Source organism: Eschrichtius robustus, chromosome 8, assembly GCF_028021215.1.
Source record: "Eschrichtius robustus isolate mEscRob2 chromosome 8, mEscRob2.pri, whole genome shotgun sequence".
NCBI classification, from domain to species: Eukaryota; Metazoa; Chordata; class Mammalia; order Artiodactyla; family Eschrichtiidae; genus Eschrichtius; species Eschrichtius robustus.
Genome location: NC_090831.1, coordinates 108,813,945 through 108,835,237, shown reverse-complemented (window position 1 = coordinate 108,835,237; position 21,293 = coordinate 108,813,945). Strand labels below are relative to the sequence as shown.

Genomic DNA, 21,293 nt, shown 5'->3' with positions numbered 1-21,293 from the left:
AAATGTTCACTCAACATTTTTTGAGTACTAATCTGAATTGGCAAGGCACTTTAGAGAATAAAAATAAAGAAGACATCATCCCTACCCTCAAGGAGCTTACAATTTAGTGAAGAATATAAAACAAGTACATTAATCACCATAATGCAATGTAGACTAAGTGCCATAAGAAAGGTAAAAAAGCACCACGGGGGTTCAAAAAAGGGAAGGGAATATACCAGATTGAGGGGACTCAGGAAGATTTCATGGTGACAGTGGTATCTGACCTATGCATCAGAAAGTGTCTTTGTTGGTAGAATGAAGGAAAGAGAAGAGGACTTTTCAAGCAGAGTAAAAAGTAAAACAAGGGTACAGAGACAGAAAAACACACAAAAAGTGTTTTAAAAGACACAGAATCTAAAGTCAGGCAGATCTTGGATGGAACTGCAGCTCTATCACCACAGCTGTGTGACCAACACCAAATTCCTTAACCACTGGTTTCCTCAGCTCTAAAATGGCACAGAGTACCTATCTCCTAAAGCTACCATGAGAATTAAATAATGCATGCACAGTGGTGAAAACTGTGTGATGAATAAACACACTGTTCATTTTAAAAGAACAAAAAAAAGTAGTGGAGTGGAGATAAGTTAAAAAGACAGGTAGTGGCCACATCATGAAATGGGTTAAATGACAATATAAAGGTTTTGAACTTGACTCCACAGACAGTATAGTATTAAATAGCAACAGAAGATTTTAAGCAGAGATGTGACATGGTCAGATCTGAACTTGCAGCATATAGGACTTACTGAAAAGGAGGAGCCAGGGAAACAGAAAGATCGGAAATAAAGTGACCAATAATAGCCTATGTTCAAGATATCAAACCAATTTCATTCTCAGAGACTAAATGAACCAATCACCAATCAATCAATCAGTTATTACTCAGGCCACAAAAGCTAAAATGCAACCAGTCTTTTTTACAGGTCTTTTTTCGTATCAGTATTAAATAACCCCTACAACTACTTACTACCAATAGTACTAATCTATAGATCTTAAATACACTAAGAAAAAGGTAGAAATGTTAACACATCAGTATCTTCACACCATTTTGCACAAAGAAGCAGGCTTTTTATTTTATGAGCCCAACTGCAATATCTATCCTCCTCCTCTGATTCTTAGGGGTAAATCAGACTATGCTGATTGCATAATCCTCCACAAGATGGCACACTATTTTCGTAATTAAATCCATCTTTCCACTTTGAAACAGTATAGAATGCATATACTATGCACTGACATAGCATGGGCCCAACCTTATATAAAATTCAAGTGTCAAAAAGAAGAGGTAGGTGGAGGGTTACTAGGCTTGTAACAGAGGTTAGCTTAATTCCTAGTTTAATGCAGACACGAAGAGAAAAACAAATGAAATTAAAAAAAAAAAACTTTTAAGAAACACAAATTTATATTCAAAATAAAAATGAACCCTGTCAGGACATTTAGTTTAAGAGTTTAATCCTTCTGAAAGTGTAGTTAATAGGACATTAGATTGACATTAGAATTTTTGAAGGGAAGAATAAATTAGAAGGGGAAAGATATTTTATATGCTCTTTAACCTTACCTTCCTTAGCCATTCCCTTGAACTCTCAAGACCCAGCAGATTATCAACTGGATTCATCTGTCTCTCTTTTTAAAAAGAGCTATATTTCTTTCTTTTTTTTTTTTAATTGGTGAATTTTTGTGTAGCCTTTTTTAAAAAAATTTATTTATTTTATTTATTTATTTTTGGCTGCATTGGGTCTTTGTTGCTGCGCGTGGGCTTTCTCTAGTTGCCCTGAGTGGGGGCTACTCTTCCTTGTGGCGCACGTGTTTCTCATCGCCATGGCTTCTCTTGTTGTGGAGCACGGGCTCTAGGTGTGCGGCACGCAAGCTCAGTAGTTGTGGCTCATGGGCTCTAGAGCGCAGGCTCAGTAGTTGTAGCACACGGGCTTAGTTGCTCCATGGCATGTGCGATCTTCCTGGACCAGGGCTCGAACCTGTGTCCCCTGCATTGGCAGGCGTATTCTTAACCACTGTGCCACCAGGGAAGTCCCGAGAGCTATATTTCTTACATAAGGCTATGATTACAAAACTAGAGACTGATCTTTTGGGTGAATTCAACATATGGCTGTAATTTCCCTGCTAAAAGGTTGTATTTTCTGCCTATGACAATATACTTTGTATTAGGGCTATATTTTAGAATTCCTTTCTGATAACTGTATGAAAGAAAAAGATTCGTGTCATACGTAGCTACAAAAATACAGTCATATGAATATATTTGTATTTAAAAACCAAAACCCATGTTTACCTACTTTCTTCAATAGCTTCTTTAAAGAATATCAAGGAAAACCATTATGTGGCATTAAAAAAAAATATGAAAGCACTTTACATATAATTGGTACAGTCAGAGAGGTTCAGATTTCCACAGAACGGTTCTTTCAAGTGACAAGCAACTTCTTTTATAGATACCAAATACTGGGATTTTGCCTAAATCTTACTACCTATTCTGCTTGAGAGAGGGAAAAAGGCTGGTACCGTAGGTTCTTAAAATTCAATGAGAGTTGAACAAAGAATTGCCTGGTACCATGGATATTTTAAGTTTTCATCTGGACAGACTTCCACACTGAAGCAAAACAGACATGCCTTTTTCTCTTTCTATTTGCCTTATTTTACCCAGAGTTGAAACCCAATTCAGAGTTGAATAACCTAAGTAGAGAAATGCCAGGTATAGGAATTATGATCAATAAAATTGACATATACTCCCAAGTAGGACAAAATACTACATTCCTTCTCTACTACATTCAATACAATACTACACTCTTCTCTGGTAAGAATAATAGAATTCACTTAGGATAGAAGAAAGCTTTGAAAAATCAGAGTAAAATTTATGCCACCATGTACTTTTTAAAATGGTGAGTCTATCCTTAGAGCTGTAGCAAAATGAAAAAAATATCTACAGACTGAAAAAGGAAAAGAAAATTCAGGGACTATTAATTTTTTAATATTTAAGAAAACAAGATAAATGAAACACTGGGAAGCAGTAATTGCTTCGAAATACAAGTCACTTTAAAGAAGCTGAAACGAGCTCTATGAAGTTTTAGTCTAGTGAAATACCTGGCACATTGGAAGCACCCAATAAATGTTAGCAATTATTAGGTCAGCTATTGTTCCTTACTCTTTATATCTGCAATAGCTTTTAATAAGGATGTAAAGGAATCAACTATGTTTTTCAATTTCACTTTATGGTATTTTATAAGCGAAGTGATATGCTTTATTAGTATTTATGTATTTAAAATTTGCTGAGGTCTCAGGACTTACCTCACAATCTACTGTATTTTCTGTTTTCACCCATCACACCTGAGATTTTCACTGTAACTTCAGCATTAGAAAACTAAGAACCACTATAGTAACAGCAGCAAAAACATGGGCTTTAGAGCCAGACAGTCCTACAGACCTGTGTTCAAATCCCAGCTCCACAGCCCTGCACACAGCACCACCTATTCTGTAAAGTGAAGGTATCTACCTTTTCAGTTGTAAATGAAACGTATAAACATATAAAAGTGCTAATCCCAATCTCTACATGTAGTAGGTATTTAATAAATATTACTCCTCAGGTTAAAAAAAAAAAAGTTCTAGTCTAGTGAAGATGTTCTTAACTCGTTGATGATCTGAATTCATGGATTCTCTTCCAGAAAAATGTACATACAAACAAAATTTTGTATATAACTTCAACAGATTAAGAGTCCTTGCTTAGGAAACCTTCAAATTGCATATTTAAAATAAGGAGTGGGCTTCTCTAAACTATATTTCACTACTTAGGCACCAACCTTATAAAGACATAACTTCTAGTTTCTTCAAATTCTACTTGGGGAAAGTCACCCTACTACTAAATCAACCTAATCCTTAACGAAAAAGTTCTTAAAATGAGTTTTAATATTTTTTCCTAAAAATCTAAAAGTATATTTATCCTTTCCTTTCTAAAACATCAATAAGGGCAATATATACAAAAGATGAAAAGATTATACCAAAATAATATTGGTTAGTTAGAACGTGGAATTATGGGTGAGATTTTTTTTTCCTCAACACAGCACTGCTTTTCATGTTGTTTTAAATTGCTTTTCAAAAATTTTTAAATTGTTTAAAAATATTTCCACTGTGAGATTCTGTCAAAAAAACAAACACAAAAGAAAGATCTCTAAATTTACATCAAATTCTCTCAGTGGAACTAATCAGTATACATTTGTAGATTAATATGTTGCATATAAAAATACATATTATATAAATAATATATATCGATACTTACATATAAGACATTATTTCATTTAACTCTCACAGCAACTTAATTTATTATTCCTGTTTTTATTGTCATTATAACTCATTCAAGATCAAACAAAAAGTCGGTGGTAAAGTCAGGATTGAAATCCAGATATGTCTCTCTCTCTTTCTAACACACACACACACACACACTTCCTTACCACACACTCAACCTCCAACCACTATATTTAATTGTTATATCAGTAAGACTGGACTAGAAAAGGTTCTTTCAGAGACTTAACAAGAAATACAACTTTGAAGATGATTAAAATCAACCTGATGATAGCAGTTATAAGACTCTGGTGCATAAATGATGAAATAAAAGTATATGAAACCACCTTGGTAAATTATGCTATTAATAATTTTACAACAGAAGTAGAATTTCTACAGAAAAAAATCCCAAAGATATCCCAGATTCTGCTCCTACACCCAAATTAAATTCAGAAAGCACCAACTGTTACCTAAAAAAATGCAAAGTCTACATAACATTTAATTTTTCTACCTAGGTCCCAAGGTAATAAGAACTACAGCTTTAAGGAAATATAGTCTATATACTAGAAAAGAACAAACAGAATCACCAGAAAATTTAAATATATTAGAGTATAACCAATAACATAAATTCACCTCAGAAAAATATCAGCATATTACAACAAATGACATCATGACACAATCCACCCATCAAGGTTTAAAGCAATATCAGAGTGTAGTTTCCAAGTAAATATTTTTCAACTTGAAGGAAAATGGATTTTAAAATTTTGATTCAGTTCAACAAATATTTAGTACACACTTACTCCATACCAGGCTTTGCGGCCATAAAAATAAATAATGCAATATTCTTGTCTTTCTCCCATCAATAAGAATATTGGGGATGGGAGGTAGAAAGGAGAAAGCTGAGTAGAGAGGAATGGGATACATAACACCTACACAAGCAACTCTAAAACAATTTGGAAATCATTATAGTAAAAATAATAGTATGAACAAAGTGCTATGTAAATACAGAAAGGGAAATGCTTATTCTGCCTGGACCTGTCTCCTGAACCCCAAACAATATATCTAACCACTTACTTGACATATCTATATACGTGAATGTCTAACTGGCATCTCAACCTGTCTAAAAACAAGTTGCTGAACAACCCACCATACTTAATCCACTTGTTTTACCTATCTTAGGGAATGGCTATACTATGTTCCCAACTACTCAGGTCAAAACCTTGAGTCATTCATTACTCGTTTCGCTCACACCTCATATCCAATCCATCAGTAAATCCTGTCAGCTGTATGTGACATCTTCAAAATACATCCCAAATCTGACCAATTCTCAACACTGTGATCACCACTCTAGTAAAAGCCAATGCTATCATCACTTCTCTGGTAAGGAACTGCCTCCTAAAAGGTCGCTCTGCTTCTGCCCTTCACCCAATTTGTTTTGTTAAAATGCAAAGTCAGTAACATTTCTCAAAACCCAACAATATTTTCCTTTAATCATCTCACTATGAGTAAAGGTTAAAGTTCTTACAAAAGAACTCAACACAATTGCCCCTCACCATCTCTCTGACTTTATCGCCTTTACTCTCTTCCTCACCCACCTTATATCTAGCAACAAATAATCTGGAAAAAAAACAAGAGTAGAGGAAAGGTGGGCAAGAGTTTACTTTGGAAACACTATTATTTTAACAATGAATACCACTTACACAGAGCAAGGAATTTCATTTGAAATTTTATATGAATACCAGCAGTATTTACTTACCATGTAATGTCAAAACTTAATAGAAATATTTAACCCTTTAAAAAATACATAGGTAATGAATCTTCCCAGTAAACTCCACAAAGGCAGATAAAAATATTACATACCATTTCAAGAGTATCATGGGCCTCCTAAAAGCCCATTCATGAAGCCTCATCTAAGAAAACAAGGAAATACTAAGAGGATAGAGCATGGTGATAGAAAGGAATATAGACAGCAATGGTTAGCTGAAACAAAAGAGTGGGAATGCCAGGGTATGGCAGTTACTAGACTTTTGAATGGCATTTTAAAAATTCCTTTTGTTTTCTCTTGATATAGCAGATTCCTGGATTACCCACCCTCACAACCAGACACCTGTTTAAACGTAACCTAAACCACTATTCTAGAGTCTTATGAAAGTTCAAAGCTTTTTCTGACTTGGTTGAGTCCTAGGGCATCTTTCCTTACATTTCTCTCTGCTTCCAGACACCTGAATCCTCAGAAGCTGCATTTCTCCTCTATCTCAATCTGGATCCCAACCCTAATTGCATCACCAGTTCATTTATATATATTTATAAAGAATTCCATACCAATATGTTTTACACACCATCCCTATAACTCATACTCCCTATTACTCATACAAAGGATCATCTGAATGTGGTTAAACCCCTTCAACTTCACCGTTCACATAGTTAGTAGTGTTTCCACACTATAAGTGGTAATGGTAACATATTGACCATCAAGCTCACTTGAGTTATGGACAACTTTATATTAACTATCATGATTATTTAGTTTTACCAGACTTTAAATTTTTGGTTCCTGTTAAAGGCTCAAAATCTCGTTTAATCATCACACATGAACCTAAATAAAGCTTGACCCAGCATTAAGAAAGTTTGGGGGGGTGGGAAAAAAGCACTGAAACAGATACAAAATGGCTCTAAATAAAAATCCCTCTACTGGGGGGCTTTCCTGGTGGCGCAGTGGTTGAGAATCTGCCTGCCAATGCAGGGGAGAGGGGTTCGAGCCCTGGTCTGGGAAGATCCCACATGCCACGGAGCAACTAGGCCCGTGAGCCACAACTACTGAGCCTGCGCGTCTGGAGCCTGTGCCCCGCAACAAGAGAGGCCGCCACAGTAAAAGGCCCGCACACCGCGATGAAGAGTGGCCCCCGCTTGCTGCAACTACAGAAAGCCCTCGCACAGAAACGAAGACCCAACACAGCCAAAAATAAATAAATTAATTAATGGAAAAAAAAAAATCCCTCTATTGATGGCTAAACCCCTAAATTTCCTATAGTAGAAATATTTGCTTAAAAATATATTCACAAAGTACTTTTATTACATTTTTATCAACTAGTGCTCATACAGAAGTATGGATACTGATCAATTTTTCATTGTAGACCTTTGTCAACCTATAATAAATCCTCAGAAACTATGAGAGATTATGCCTTTAAAGATTCCATCTGGAATATATCCCATGCCTATAATAAGTCATTCTTACTTATTTACAATGACTTACTTTAAGTCATTGCTTTCTTATAATTATTGTTTCTAAAGCAAACCAAGTAAATACTGAAACAACTCTTTTCCTCTCCTTGAAATATTTTTTTAAAGGCAATGGGGATAAGGACCTTGAGTCTGCTGAAACCCTGCCCTTAATGCATAAAACCAAGATATTACAGAAAAATATGTGGACCTTTATCACTATATGCTGTAAGTATTTTACTTCAAGGATCTCTGACCTGAAAAGTCAGCATTTAATCGTCAATGACTCTGCTCACACAAAGTTCTGTCAGGATATTTGCCTATCATTTGAATCTTCTCATTTTCCATTCTCAAATATCATGGATTACAAAAAAAGAGAAAAACTTTCTCTTTCCTTACACATTTATTTTACCTATTTTATACAGTCCATATTCCACAATAAGCAACACAGTAAGCACTATGAAAATTCCTTCTGCTCCCTGATAAGGTGAACTTTAAATGTTAAAGTAAACCACATTACTTTCGCATTTAAGGAAAAGAGCATTTTGTCTAGAAAATTAAAGTAGCTTTTCAACACTCTTTTTTAGTATTTTATTAGCAATTTTTAAAAAAAGAATTTAATAATATTTTCATCATGACTGAGAAAAAGAAGAACAGCATTATAAATTCCACTGTATGTTCAAAAGAGGAGAAAAGCTACTGTAGACGATCTAAACACAAATTTTCAACTGTTTTTTTATACTGTATTTAATTTTGGATTAAAAAAAAATTTCTGTATAGATCTGGTTCTTTGAGAAATAAGCATGTGCGTATTTACTGAACTCTCAGGTAGAAAAAAAGATGCTTAAGACTCTACAGCTGAGTCAAGCCTATTTTTGTGGGAAGGAAGGGGTCTGGGAAGAGGGGCCAAGATTAGGAAAGCAAATTCCTATGCCTCAAAATGAACCTTTTCCAAAGAGACCCTAATAATACTCCCAAACAAACTCACAGGTTACTACACAAATTTAGCAGTTAATTTTAAATATTATAATTCCTCCTTTTACTTATAAAACATTTGTGAAAATACATTAATGCCTAGATGATTATCTGCATTGCAATAATCTTAGTAATTATAATGAGTCAAAAAAACTTTATTCCTGAAGCACTACTGTCAGCATAATACAATAATAGAACAGAGTTTTTATTACACTTGGAAAAAGTAAAATATTATTTGGGTGGATACTGGCATTGTATGTGGTAAAGTTTTCTAAAACCAAATAATAAAATAAAATTATACAAAATTCTTGGTATTATTTGCTTTTCAAGACGGTAGTTTGAAACCTATTATAATTTTAGCATTAACCTCTAAATATAATGGTATTTAAGCTGTTCTAGGCTGTAGAAACCTAAGGAAAATTTTCAGTATCAAGTTGCAGAATAAAATTAAAAAGGCAGCAAAGAAGACTAACTAAAACAAATTACTTATAGGCTTGTGGACAGTGTTTAGCAATTTATGCATCTACCAACACTTAGGCTACTTAATTTTACATTCTCTCCCTCTAAAATATATCTTAATTCTCTTTTACTGCAACAATTCCCATATTATGGCATTAAAATATAAATGCACTAAAAATCCAGAAATACTCCACAGTATATTATGGAAATCAAACACATATAAAACTACACACACACACACACACACACACACACACACACACACACACACGGCTCTAAAGGGCTGCACATTACATTTCTTTTAGGTCATCTAATTTCATTTGTGCAGCAGCCTCCCCTCCCTGACGTGCCATTGCTTAGTTTAGGTTACACCTGTAGATAATGCCTATTTTCTTTGCTACTTGGTTATGGCCAATGACACTTAACTTGGTAAGGAATGGAAAGAAGCACATTTATGAGTACCTGATATTTAATAATGTATAATTTTTTAAAGAATTTGCTTTCCATTCCAAGTAGTCCTCACCTGTTTGAACATCAATAACCATCTGATGGCCTCCTCTCATTCCTGGTCGGTTATCTTCTCCATCACCTGAAGTAGAAACAATATTTTCTTTAAATGAATACCACAGAACAACTGCATATCCAGAGTAACTTCATTCATAAGTCTGTAATGAGTAGTGAAAATAACACACACTTATTCTTTCAATATTAAGAATAAGAGGACTCGTAAGAGACATAATATGACATAACTAAGTTTATAATAATTATCTTGCTCTTTTTTTCTAATTGCTTTCAGGCTCTTAATGCAACTGGAAGCTACTTTCAACTTATTTGGGACCAATGCCATAAATCAGCAAAGACACAGGATATTCCACAAAAATGTAAAATCTCTAAACTAGTGAAGTGACAAAGTGAAGATGGAAAACAATCACAGAACTAGATCACAGGTCTATAACTCCAGGCATGGTTTATTAGTATAATGAGCATAAAACTAGCTACTGAAAACTAAGATGCTAGCAAGTTTTACATTAATGATAATTTCCTCACTGTATTAATTTTGTGCCAATATTTCTGAAATCATCTCCCACATAATCTACCAACTATTTTATTTAAGTAGTACTGTCTGACAAAATGTAAGATTTGCTTCCCTTTGATTCTTATTTACATCACAAAGCTTAATAGGCAGGTTTAAATATAATCAGTGAAAATTTTAAACCTCTGAAGGAGAAAACTATTGTTTAACTTATATTTATCTTACTTTATATCAGGTCTTTTATATATGAAGATATAACAATTTCAACGGTTCAAAAGGTTACAGGATTCTAATGCCTTACTTGATGTAAACCAGAAAACCTGAGGTTTTCTTTGTAACTCTCCCATTAATTGAAATACTTTACTTTAGGTAATAACTTTCCCTGTATCAGCTTTCTCCTATGTAAAATAGGGAACATCCAATTTTTTTTTTAAATTGTGTTTTTTAGGTAAAGGGCATTTTTATTTTTATTTTTTATTTATGTATTTTTTGGCCACGCCCTGCAGCATGCGGGAGCTTAGTTCCCCAGCCAGGGATCAAACCCATGCCCCCTGCACTGGGAGCCCAGAGTCTTAACCACTGGCCTGCCAGCAAAGTGCCGGGAACATCCAAATTTTTACTAATTCCACAGTGGTATTATGAAAAAGACTGAAATGTCAGTTCTTGTATACTATAAATAAGATGCAAAACTGAAGCTGTATTCAAGCACTAAACATTCAGAAGTTTCCTGCAAATTCTTTCTCCTTTTTAATAGCTAGGTTTAGAATTTACAGCTCATTATTATTGAAGTTTCGCCCTTTTCTTCCTTCTTCCCCCAATTAGTAAAGTCAGTATTACCACTTTCAAGAACAGATTAAGAGGGACTTCCCTGGTGGCAAAGTGGTTAAGAATCCGCCTGCCAATGCAGGGGACACGGGTTCGAGCCCTGGTCTGGGAAGATCCCACATGCCGCAGAGCAATTAAGCCCGTGCACCGCAACTACTGAAGCCCGCGTGCTCTAGGGCCCGCATGCTGCAACTACTGAAGCCTGAGCGCCTAGAGCCCATGCTATGCAACAAGAGAAGCTACCGCAATGAGAAGCCCGTGCACTGCAACGAAGGGTAGCCCCTGCTCACTGCAACTAGAGAAAGCCCGCATGCAGCAACGAAGACCCAATGCAGCCAAAAAAAAAAAAAAAAAATTAAAAAGTAGGGACTTCCCTGGTGGTGCAGTGGTTAAGAATCCGGCTGCCAATGCGGGGGACACGGGTTTGAGCCCTGGTCTGGGAAGATCCCACATGCCGCAGAGCAACTAAGCCCATGTGCCACAACTGCTGAGCCTGCTGCGCTCTAGAGCCTGCAAGCCACAACTACTGAGCCCATGTGCCGCAACTACTGAAGCCCGCGCATCTAGAGCCTGTGCTGCGCAACGAGAGAAGCCACCGCAATGCAACAAAGAGGAGCCCCCACTTGCCGCAACTAGAGAAAGCCCGCACGCAGCAAGGAAGACCCAACGCAGCCAAAAATAAGTAAAATAAATTTTTAAAATAAATAAAGAAGACAGATATTTGATCATAAAAAAAAGAAGACTGTCAGTATGTTTGCATTTTATATATTTAATTAATCCATTAGTTTTCAAATATACTAGTCTGTTTGCTACAACATGCACTTCTGAAGAAAATTACCTCATATATGACTGATAAAGCAGGAAAATGATGCTTATATAACTCAGAAATTATGGAGGTTCATAAGCAATTTTCTCCAGTATATTAATGTTTAACACTATTTGAGGAAAGCTTTCTCACACTTAAAATGAAGGCTTTAGCAATGTATGAAGACCACAGGAAAAAAGCTGACCATCCACAGAACTGCCTTCCTTTAATGCAAATAGTTGCATTAAAGAACTGCTACTCTTTCCACTGTATTAACCATCTGACAAAGCAGTGAGTGCAGATGAAGACGTGACAAAAACTTCCCCCATATGAAAAGAAAGATTAATGAAGAATACCACACCCTAGGTCAGATTTTAAGTTTTGATAAAAATAGTCTTCATCAGAAGCAAATGTCCTTGAGGGTCTATAGCTCAAAGAAAGAAGAATGAGCCCCAGGGTTTAAAGCTCCAAAATCACTGTGATGCTCAATATAAATGCCTATAAAGATTTAACTGCACTAGTATTTATTTTTATTAGAATTGTTATTTTTTATTATTAGTATCTGGTTATATTAGTTTTTATCATTAGTATCTGACTATAAAGTTCCACAGATTTAGAATGGTATGTCCCATTTCTACTTCTCTCATAAGCCCTATTAACTTTTGTGAGCAATTTTGCAGAACTTTAGGTTTTTCAGGGACACGTTTGGGATTACAACACAATAGCCTATAATTTTATAGTGTCTCTATAAAAGCAGTTTATGATGGTATTCTGTGTAAAAAATGCCCAACCTTCTGTTATAGCAATAAAACAAAAAGGTTTAAAAGAAAAATTTAATATAATTAACTTCCTCTGCCATCTAGTTGAGGAACCTATGTCTTGTTTTAAACACCTGCTTTTCATTAATAGGGTACAGTTAAACTTGAGCTACCTTCGGATACATGAAACTGGGACATTAAAGGAAAAGCACCCACAACCTAGAAGGTAGGACTTACCTTTGGTGCTTTTGGGAATGATTTGACTCCATCGTGGCTTATATTCCTGTTGACTGATATACTGATTGAACAAGCCATCTGCAAATATAAAAGAATGAGAGAGAATTACACCTTAACAGCTTACACTTTTTATTACAGCAAAAAAGACCAAAATGTAGACGCCTGCATTAAAGAAAATTACTAATATGTCACTAATACAATAGCACATTTTCATAAAATGTGTCAGTTCAGTTTTTATGCTACCTCAAATATAAATAGCAAAGTATCAGTTGACACAACCATGTAAACGAATTGTTTTAGTGGCAGCTCATACTAAACTTACTAAGTTTCCCCCATTTTTGTACTACTATACAAAAAAGCTAGAGAAGGAAATGGGAGCTCCAACAACTTTGGTCGAGGCCCTTGTCTTCAGGAAAAAAAACAACTAATCCTTTAAAGTGAAAATACCATTTTTAGAGTTTTCTTTGAGTACAAAACTACATAAAGATAAAAGTACCAGTAATAGTAATAGTATATTTATTGAATACTATATGTTAGAATCTGTGCTATCTTACTTATCTGATTTAATTCTAAAAACAGCCTTATGAATTGGGCATTATCATCTTCATTTTACAGATGTGGAAATGCATATTTAGAGAAATTAATGAATTTAACCCAGATCACACAGCTCTTGAGTGGTGGGGCTGGGACTCATGTTTCACTATGCTTTACTTACTTCATTAATAAATTCTAAATCTCCTTCTTAAGAGGAGTTGTTACAGTACAGTAACTAGTTGTTACACTAGGTACTACGGTGGTCATGGAGACTGAACTCCCCACATACATCCATTCTACCCCAAATTATTATCAAGTCCTAATCCTGTGCCCCTCAACAAAGATTAGTTTAAGAATGGTATGAAACCCAATTCTGGCTAATGAAACATGAGGATCTCTGGCGGGGGGTCCGGGGGCCTTCAAGGAAATGTTTCCTTACTTTTAAATGACTCTACAGAGAAGAAAAATGTACTTTTGTTCCCCTGGAAATGTTCAGAATCTGTATGCAAATATACATCCCTGCTATAGCCCATTTGTAGAGGTCTGATAATGAAATCAACTCTATAATGATGACAGGGCAGAGAGAGATGAAGAAACTGGATCACTGAATTGACTAACCATGAAATTTACCTTATCTCTGGACTTCTTGTTACATGATAAAATAACATTTCCTTACTTTTTAAACTAGGGTTTGCTTTTACATGAACCCAAACAGATTATAATTTATAAAGTTACCTTTACTATAAATTCTGTCACTTTACTCTGATTTCAATCTGAATAAAGGATTCCCTTTTGCTTCATTTAGTCACTGAAAGCAAATACTTTTCCGAAGATTTTATAAGTAAAACTGCCTGTTCTCTGTGACTTGTGTACTTGCCAGAGACTGTGTAATTTACAAAAACCTCCCTAATCTCTTTCTTTTCTGGGTAATTATGAAACTCAGTCTTAACCACACCCTTCAGCTTTCAAGTCTTTCCAGATGGCTTTAACTGAAAACCTCTATCCCATAAACTCATCTAGTTTCTTTTTTTCTTTGCCCGTGGGACTTTAAAAAATTCTTGCAAAAAGAAAGTTCTCTCCTTCTTAAATTAGCACTCACAAATTAGCATTTATGTTTTAATTGTTAAAGTAAGGGGAACAAGTGGATTCACAACTTATTTTTGTGAGAGTGTTTCTATCATATCACCTACTCCCCCATGGGCTTTTCTGACAATTCTTGCCCCATCCAGCCTACTCTGGCCAATACTGGTTTACCATTACAAGAGCTGGAAATCTTTTCTTTTTTCAGATAAAATGTTGTGGGGCTCCTATTAATAGTAATGATAAGATGATAATAAAATATTAATCATAAATTTAGTATTATATAGAAGTAAAACACAGTAATTAAATTTTATTCCATTTTGTGAAAGGCACATAAAAGTTAAATGATCCTTTTTAAAAACCTTAAACAGAGAAGATAAAATTAATCAATATAAACAATGATTTTAAAATATTAATTCCACATAATGGCTAACTGAAGAGGAGAGACAGAAAAAAGTAAAGATGGAAGTATATGGAGATGAGTAGAAAACTGAGGGAGATAAGAAAACTCAAGACATGAAAAATACAAAGCAAAAATAGAGACAATTAGAAAAGTAATAAATTTCATACTTTTTAATAGTGCCCAATTGCCATATTACCAAAGTGTCCCATACTAGTTAGTTACATGACTTTTGATAAGTCAAGCAAGTTCCTCATCTGCAAAACTGGTGTTTAAGAGTTGGATAGCGCCTGAGGTTCCTTCCAAATTGTGGCATACTAGGGTCCCACCACTGTTAGAACCAATATATTTACTCGAACTGTGTGTGTCTGGCTGATTCCACCTTATGTTCATCTTAGAAAAGTCTCCATCTCCTCTTTCCCCTTAAGTCTTCTGTGACTATTCTGAAAAAGAAATCACAATCCACTGGGGGAAATTCTTCTAAGAGCTCCTAAGGCAGTAATCACAGGAACAGTTACAATCTGATGAATGACCCCATTCCTGATCTTTAAAGTCATTCTGAACACTGCAGGTAAAATTAAATTCTCTAATTGTTTCTTCAACTAATCCTTCTATCCTCACTCTTAACTAACCTGAAAAACTTACAAATACTCTACCCATCAAGAGCTTCACAGTTTCTCTTCTAACAAACACAACTGTCCTATGAAAATATTGTCAGGAATTTTCAAGTAAAAAAAGCAAACTCTCAAACATTATACAATTTTTGTAAAATCATTTTGTAAACACACACACACAGATGAAAAGAAAAAACACTGACAGACATCAAAAAGTTAAAAGTGATTTTCTTTGGTTGGCAGGATTAGGATGATTGTGATTTTTGGTTTTGGTTTTTGCCTTTGTACTTTTTTGTTTTCCCAATTTTTTTGCATTGAACTCTATTATTACTGGAAGAAAGGTCACAAAATAACTAGATATGTGGAATTCTTTTCTAAACTTTGGAAAAACTTTGTAACATATTGTTATTACCAATATAAACCATTTTCACATACTTTGTTACCCCTGAAATGTCTCTTCTTCAAGGGTCACTAGACACATTCATGTTTCTACAAGCAGTGCTTTGTACACTGACATTAGCTTGTTTTAACAAGGACAAAGAGAGCTAAATATGCACAAAGGATTTATGATCAAGCATGCAGAGGAAATTACTTCCAAAATTTAAACATTAAGTAATCCAAACTTAAAATATTAGAAATTATGATGATTTTACACTAGATACAATTAATCTTCTCTTGAATAATGACAGTTAATAGCATAACATCAGAGATGCTCAGTATATAATAAATGTTTCGATTGGAAAAAAGAGCAGGGGGTGGAGGGACTTTCCTAGCCACATGGTTGACATTTCCTTTGAGTCATCTTAATGTTACTAAGTTCCTTACATTACAACAAACTGTACATAAAACTCCTACCTCCAATAAAGCATATTCCTCGTACATAATGGCACCCTGACAAGTCACACCAATCTTGTACAGTAGTCAAGCAAACATTAAAAAAAAATTGCTTGGGGAACTTTTTGCCTCCTTCTGTCTCAAGTAAATTCCTTTTCTCTTCACTAGTCTAAAGTTCACACAATTCTCTTTGATATCTCTTACTTTTCCTTGGAGACTATTAGAAAACCTGAAGAAAATTATTTCAATATAGCATTATCAAATCTGGAAGTAACTCTCTAAAAAGATCTCACCAAAGAAGAAAGAGTTGACTTTTATTGCATACTTACTGTGTGCAAGACATCACAAAGGTTAACTCATTTACTCCTTAAAATAAATCTACACAATGGTCATTATTAATTATTGCAAAGATTAGAAAATCAAGGTTCAGAGAAATTAATATCATGCCCAAAGACTCTAAACAAAAAGGTATAAAGCCCAATTCCAAAGTCTAAAATCTTTTCAACTCTTCATAGAATGCATGTAAATAAATATAAACACACACATATAACTAACACACAAATAATAGGTTTTAAATTACAATCTAAGATTACACACTATAATAACAGATATAGCAAAATTTACCTGTTCAATAGCACTTCAATAGACAGCAAAATTTACCTATTCAAAAGGAAGACTGGGAAACATAACTCACCATACCAGATCATTCTACTGCAATATTAAACTGATTATAATAAAAGAGGGATAAAACTAAAACAGTTGAAATATATCATAGTTAATTATAATTTAAAGGAAAAAATGTAATCTCCCTCTTAAATAAAGACCTACTGGTAACTGTGGCTAAAGTTTACTTTTTATGTTTCGTTTCTTCTCTGGAACACTGGTTTGTCACTACTCTAGATCACTTTCTTACCTTAAGTATTCATGTCATCTGGAAGTTGTTCCAGACAACAAATGGCTAGTTTGAGAAGCTAGCTGTTCTACCAAAAACCAAAATAAAAACAAAAACAAAACAAAACACCTCTTTTGGAGAAATCCTGGCTTACCATAAGACACAAAAGCTAGAAACATAAATTCCAGCCTTCTCACACCTCTCTACACCACTATTCAACTCTATTTAATTAACTTCTTGATACTTTCATTTTATAATATTAAACCATCTAATCACTCAAAATAAAAAATGACTTAAAAAACTATGTTGCACTTTGCAGAGAAACATGATAAATTAAAGATTACCCTCATTTAATCTATTACAATACATGTTATTGCCTCTTGCCAGGGAAACTGGGTTGTCAATAAATAGTCCAGATCAGATCTGGAGCAAGTTATATTTAGTAGCTATTTTCAATGAAATAACATGCTTAAGAATCTACTTTCATGCTCTCAAACAGAAAAGTAGTAATATAATGTTTATTAATATAATGTTTTCTTGGTGAACAGTCATTTCAAGTGCTAAAGAAACTTTATTTTTTAATAGAACAAATTAAATTTTTCAAAATCAAACAGTCATAAGCTTGAAATCCTTGAGGTGATCAATAAAAATGCTACAAACGTTAAAGCAGGGTAAAGATTTTTTCAAAATACATTGCTTTCAGTTCCTTGTTTTAATGTTAAAGAACTCCCTTTCAAGGCCTAAAAACAAATGAAAAGCTGACACCTCTGCAGCCCAAATAATCTCCCCATGTTCCCTATATTTCTAATTCTTGAAAGGTCGCCTTTTGTTTGGTATGCTTACTTGCATATATTCTATATGATTCAGCAAAAAAACTGAGCTTTCTATTGAAACAATGACATTCTCATCTACAAAAATATGAAAACACCTCTTACATTGTTTTAAAAGTCTCAAAAGCAAAAAAGTAAGGCATTTAAATGTTTATGAACTATTTAAAAAAAATTACGTCTGTATTTTAAGAACTCAGGCAGTTGCTAATATTTCTGTATGTCTACTTTTGACAAAAATCTAAAGCAGAAAATCAGAAGGGTCTGCCAAAAGTAAAACCATCCAAAAGAACTGAAAATATGACTTAGGAGAAATCACACTAAGACCTAGTTGCTAAGAATTTTCAAACTACTTAAAAGTCTCCCAGTCCAATACCATCTCATTTTTCCCCTATGATTATGACTATAATAACTAAACACGTTTCATACAGTCCTAATTAGGCACAAGCTGTTCTTGTCTCTAATGGTGAAAGTACATGATTTTTTTAAAGAACAAAAATATATTCAAGCCTCATCCAAGATTAAAAAAAAAAAAAAGCACAGAATACAGTACTGCTGCCTACATCGAAACTTTTATCAAACTGATTTTTCACCAACACAGAGATTTTTTTTTAAAGAAAAAACTAAAAATTCACTTACAGGTACAGCATAAAAAAGTTTTTTATAGTTCAAGAATAATAATGGCTGCGTAAAAAAGATTTTTTAAAAAATTATGCATTTCAGCAGTTTGATTAAATTCTGAAAAGAGAAATACATGAATTATAACAATTTACATTACAACAATAAATATTGGGGAAACTGAACCAGTAAATATTTACTTGGATGGTAAAGCACGGTGGTAAGATGAACAGATTCAAATTTTAGCTCTGCCACTTACCAGCTATGCTGTCTTAGGCAAATTACTTAATCACTGACATTTATTAAATTGAAATAACAATAATATTTACCTAGAAAGTAGGTACAAGAATTAAATTAATTCATATACAGTGTTTATTAGAGTAGATGGCATATTGCCTTTGAATATATGAATAGTTATAATAATAAAGTAATATTTGGAACTATACTTGGCAAAAAACTAATAATTTTTTATGCACAAAATGAGAATTATGGTACAAAGGCAAACAGGAATTAAGAGAAGGAGGAGCAACTGAGGGGCAGGAATAATTTTTAAAAACTAGCTTGAAAGAGCTAGCCTTGAAGAATGAGTTGTAAGTGAATGGTGATAAAAAGGAAAAGTAATCAGGGAAGGGAATACAACATAAACAAAAGCACAAAGCCATGACCTAAATGGGAAGGAAATCCAAAAAAGAGGGGATATATGTATATGTATAGCTGATGCACTTTGCTGTACAGCAGAAACTAAAACAACATTGTTAGGCAACTATACTCCAATTAAAAAAAAGAAAAAAGCACAAAGGCATGAATGAACAGGAATTAGGGAAAGAAGCCATCTTTCAGGAAGCAGTCTGGTGAAAAAAAAAAAAAAAAGAGAGAGATTTTGCATTAGGAGTACTGCTGAGAAGAAACGGTGTCCCAAGAGAAAAGCAATACCATAAGGAAAAATCTTGCTGTTCTAGAACACAGTCTTAAGAACCTATTTAAAACAGGAAAACCTCATTTCATTCAAAGATTAATAAAACTCAAAAACAACCAACTCAGAATTTATATAAAGATATAAAAAGGAAAAGAAAAAAAAATTTAAGTGGCAAAAGAATCTGATTCAACAGAAAAATGTAGTCATGTAATTGATGAAAATGGCCGAATACTTTTCCATGAATATAAAAGTTAAGTAAGAAACTCCCTTTATAAAACATGAGCACAAATTAGAGATATAAACAGAAAACAGAGATATAAATAGTTGGAAGAGATATGGTATGACAACAAAGATAAATAAAACATGAATGTCAGAGTTGAAGGAAAAGAGGAAGAAAAACAAAACGAATACATAACAGAAATGAAGACCAAGATAAGAAGGAAAGAGAACACTATTAACAATATAGTAATGGAAAAGAGAGAAAGAATTTAGAGAAGGTTGAAAAATTAAACATAAATGTGCAATTAAAATGAGAAAATAAAAGATATACATCTAACTGAAAGAAAACAAAAATACATAATAGTTAACAGGGTCACCACACTGGAGTTGCCCTGTTTATAGAACTATAAAATAATCTAAAACGAAGATATGTTTAATATATTTAAATATTTAAACAGCCATAGGCAAAAAGAGAGATTGCATTCAAAAGAGCAATAGTTGAAACTCGCAACAATGGAAACTGGTTAACAGTGAAATGACATCCAAAATGTATTTGGGGAAGATAACTGTCAATCTAGAATTCTATACCCAGTGAAAATATCCTTCAAGAAAAGAGATAAATTTTCAAGCAAACAAAAACTGAGAGAATTAATCTGCATTAGAAGAAATGCTAAAGGATGTGCTTAAGGCAGAAGGAATATGATCTTAGGTATAAAATCAAAGATTCAAATAGTAGTGAAGAGCAAAAAAATTAGTAAATATTTGGGTAAAATTAATGGACACTGTATAAAACAAGAATAGTAATATCTTCTAGGGTCTTTGAATATGGTATCAAAATAAAGAACAACAATAGCATATGAGTTGGAAGGTAAGTAGATGGGAGTTCAAAGTCCGCTAAGTCCTCGTACTGATAAATTTTGTTAAGTATGTATATTTGTGGTTATTTATAGACTCACCATAAGTAAAATACAGAGTGTGTTACTTCCAAATAAATAAAGAAAAAAATGAAAAGATTAAAAAGTTTAAAAAGGTAAGAGACAACAACCAAAAATAAGAAATAAAGGACATGACAAAATATATTAAGTAAAATGGTAGGTTTGAACCCATATATTTACCAGTAATTCAATCATGTAAATGAAATAAATGTTCAAATCAAAAGAAGCAGAGTTTTTAAAAAACAACTAAATTTACAAGAGATACTTCTTCAAAAAAAGGATACAGAAAGCTTGAAATTAAAAGATGGAAAAAGATATGTTATGTAAATAACAAATGAAAGCAGATGTATTAATGTAAGATAATTTACAACTTAAGGCAACAACATTAGTAGAGATAAAAACACACTTAAAGATAAAAGATTTCATTCAAAATAAAAGAATTTAAAATTTGTATGCATCTAGAAACATAGCTTCAAAATATACGAAGCAAAAACTGACAGAATTATAAGAAGAGAAAATTCCATAATCATAGTAGGAAGTGTTAACACATTTTTCTTAGTAATTGAGAGAATGACAGAAAACATTATTGGTAAAGCAGATTTATGCAACATGATTAGCAAACCGAACCAACTGGACATATATAGAACATTGCAGTAACAACTAAAGAACTGGATTTCTGTCTAAGTGTACCTAATATGTTTATAAAAAATTGACCAAAGTGGGCCATATGGTAAGTCTTATCAAATTTCAAAGAATTGGAATAGTACAAAATATGTACTCTGACCACTATGCATTTGTGCCAGAA

At 33.6% G+C, this 21,293-nt stretch overlaps 1 protein-coding gene across 5 annotated transcripts in view; it reads right to left on the bottom strand.

The window, feature by feature from the left end:
* MKLN1 (muskelin 1) overlaps window positions 1-21,293 on the bottom strand; it is a 353,982-nt gene that overhangs the window by 76,650 nt on the left and 256,039 nt on the right. For all 5 annotated transcript variants that reach the window (XM_068549469.1, XM_068549467.1, XM_068549471.1 and 2 more), the window contains 2 exons: window positions 12,620-12,697; window positions 9,485-9,550 (listed from right to left, as the gene is read on the bottom strand). In XM_068549469.1, the coding sequence (XP_068405570.1) occupies window positions 9,485-9,550; window positions 12,620-12,697 (144 nt within the window). The remainder of the gene's footprint in view (window positions 1-9,484; window positions 9,551-12,619; window positions 12,698-21,293) is intronic.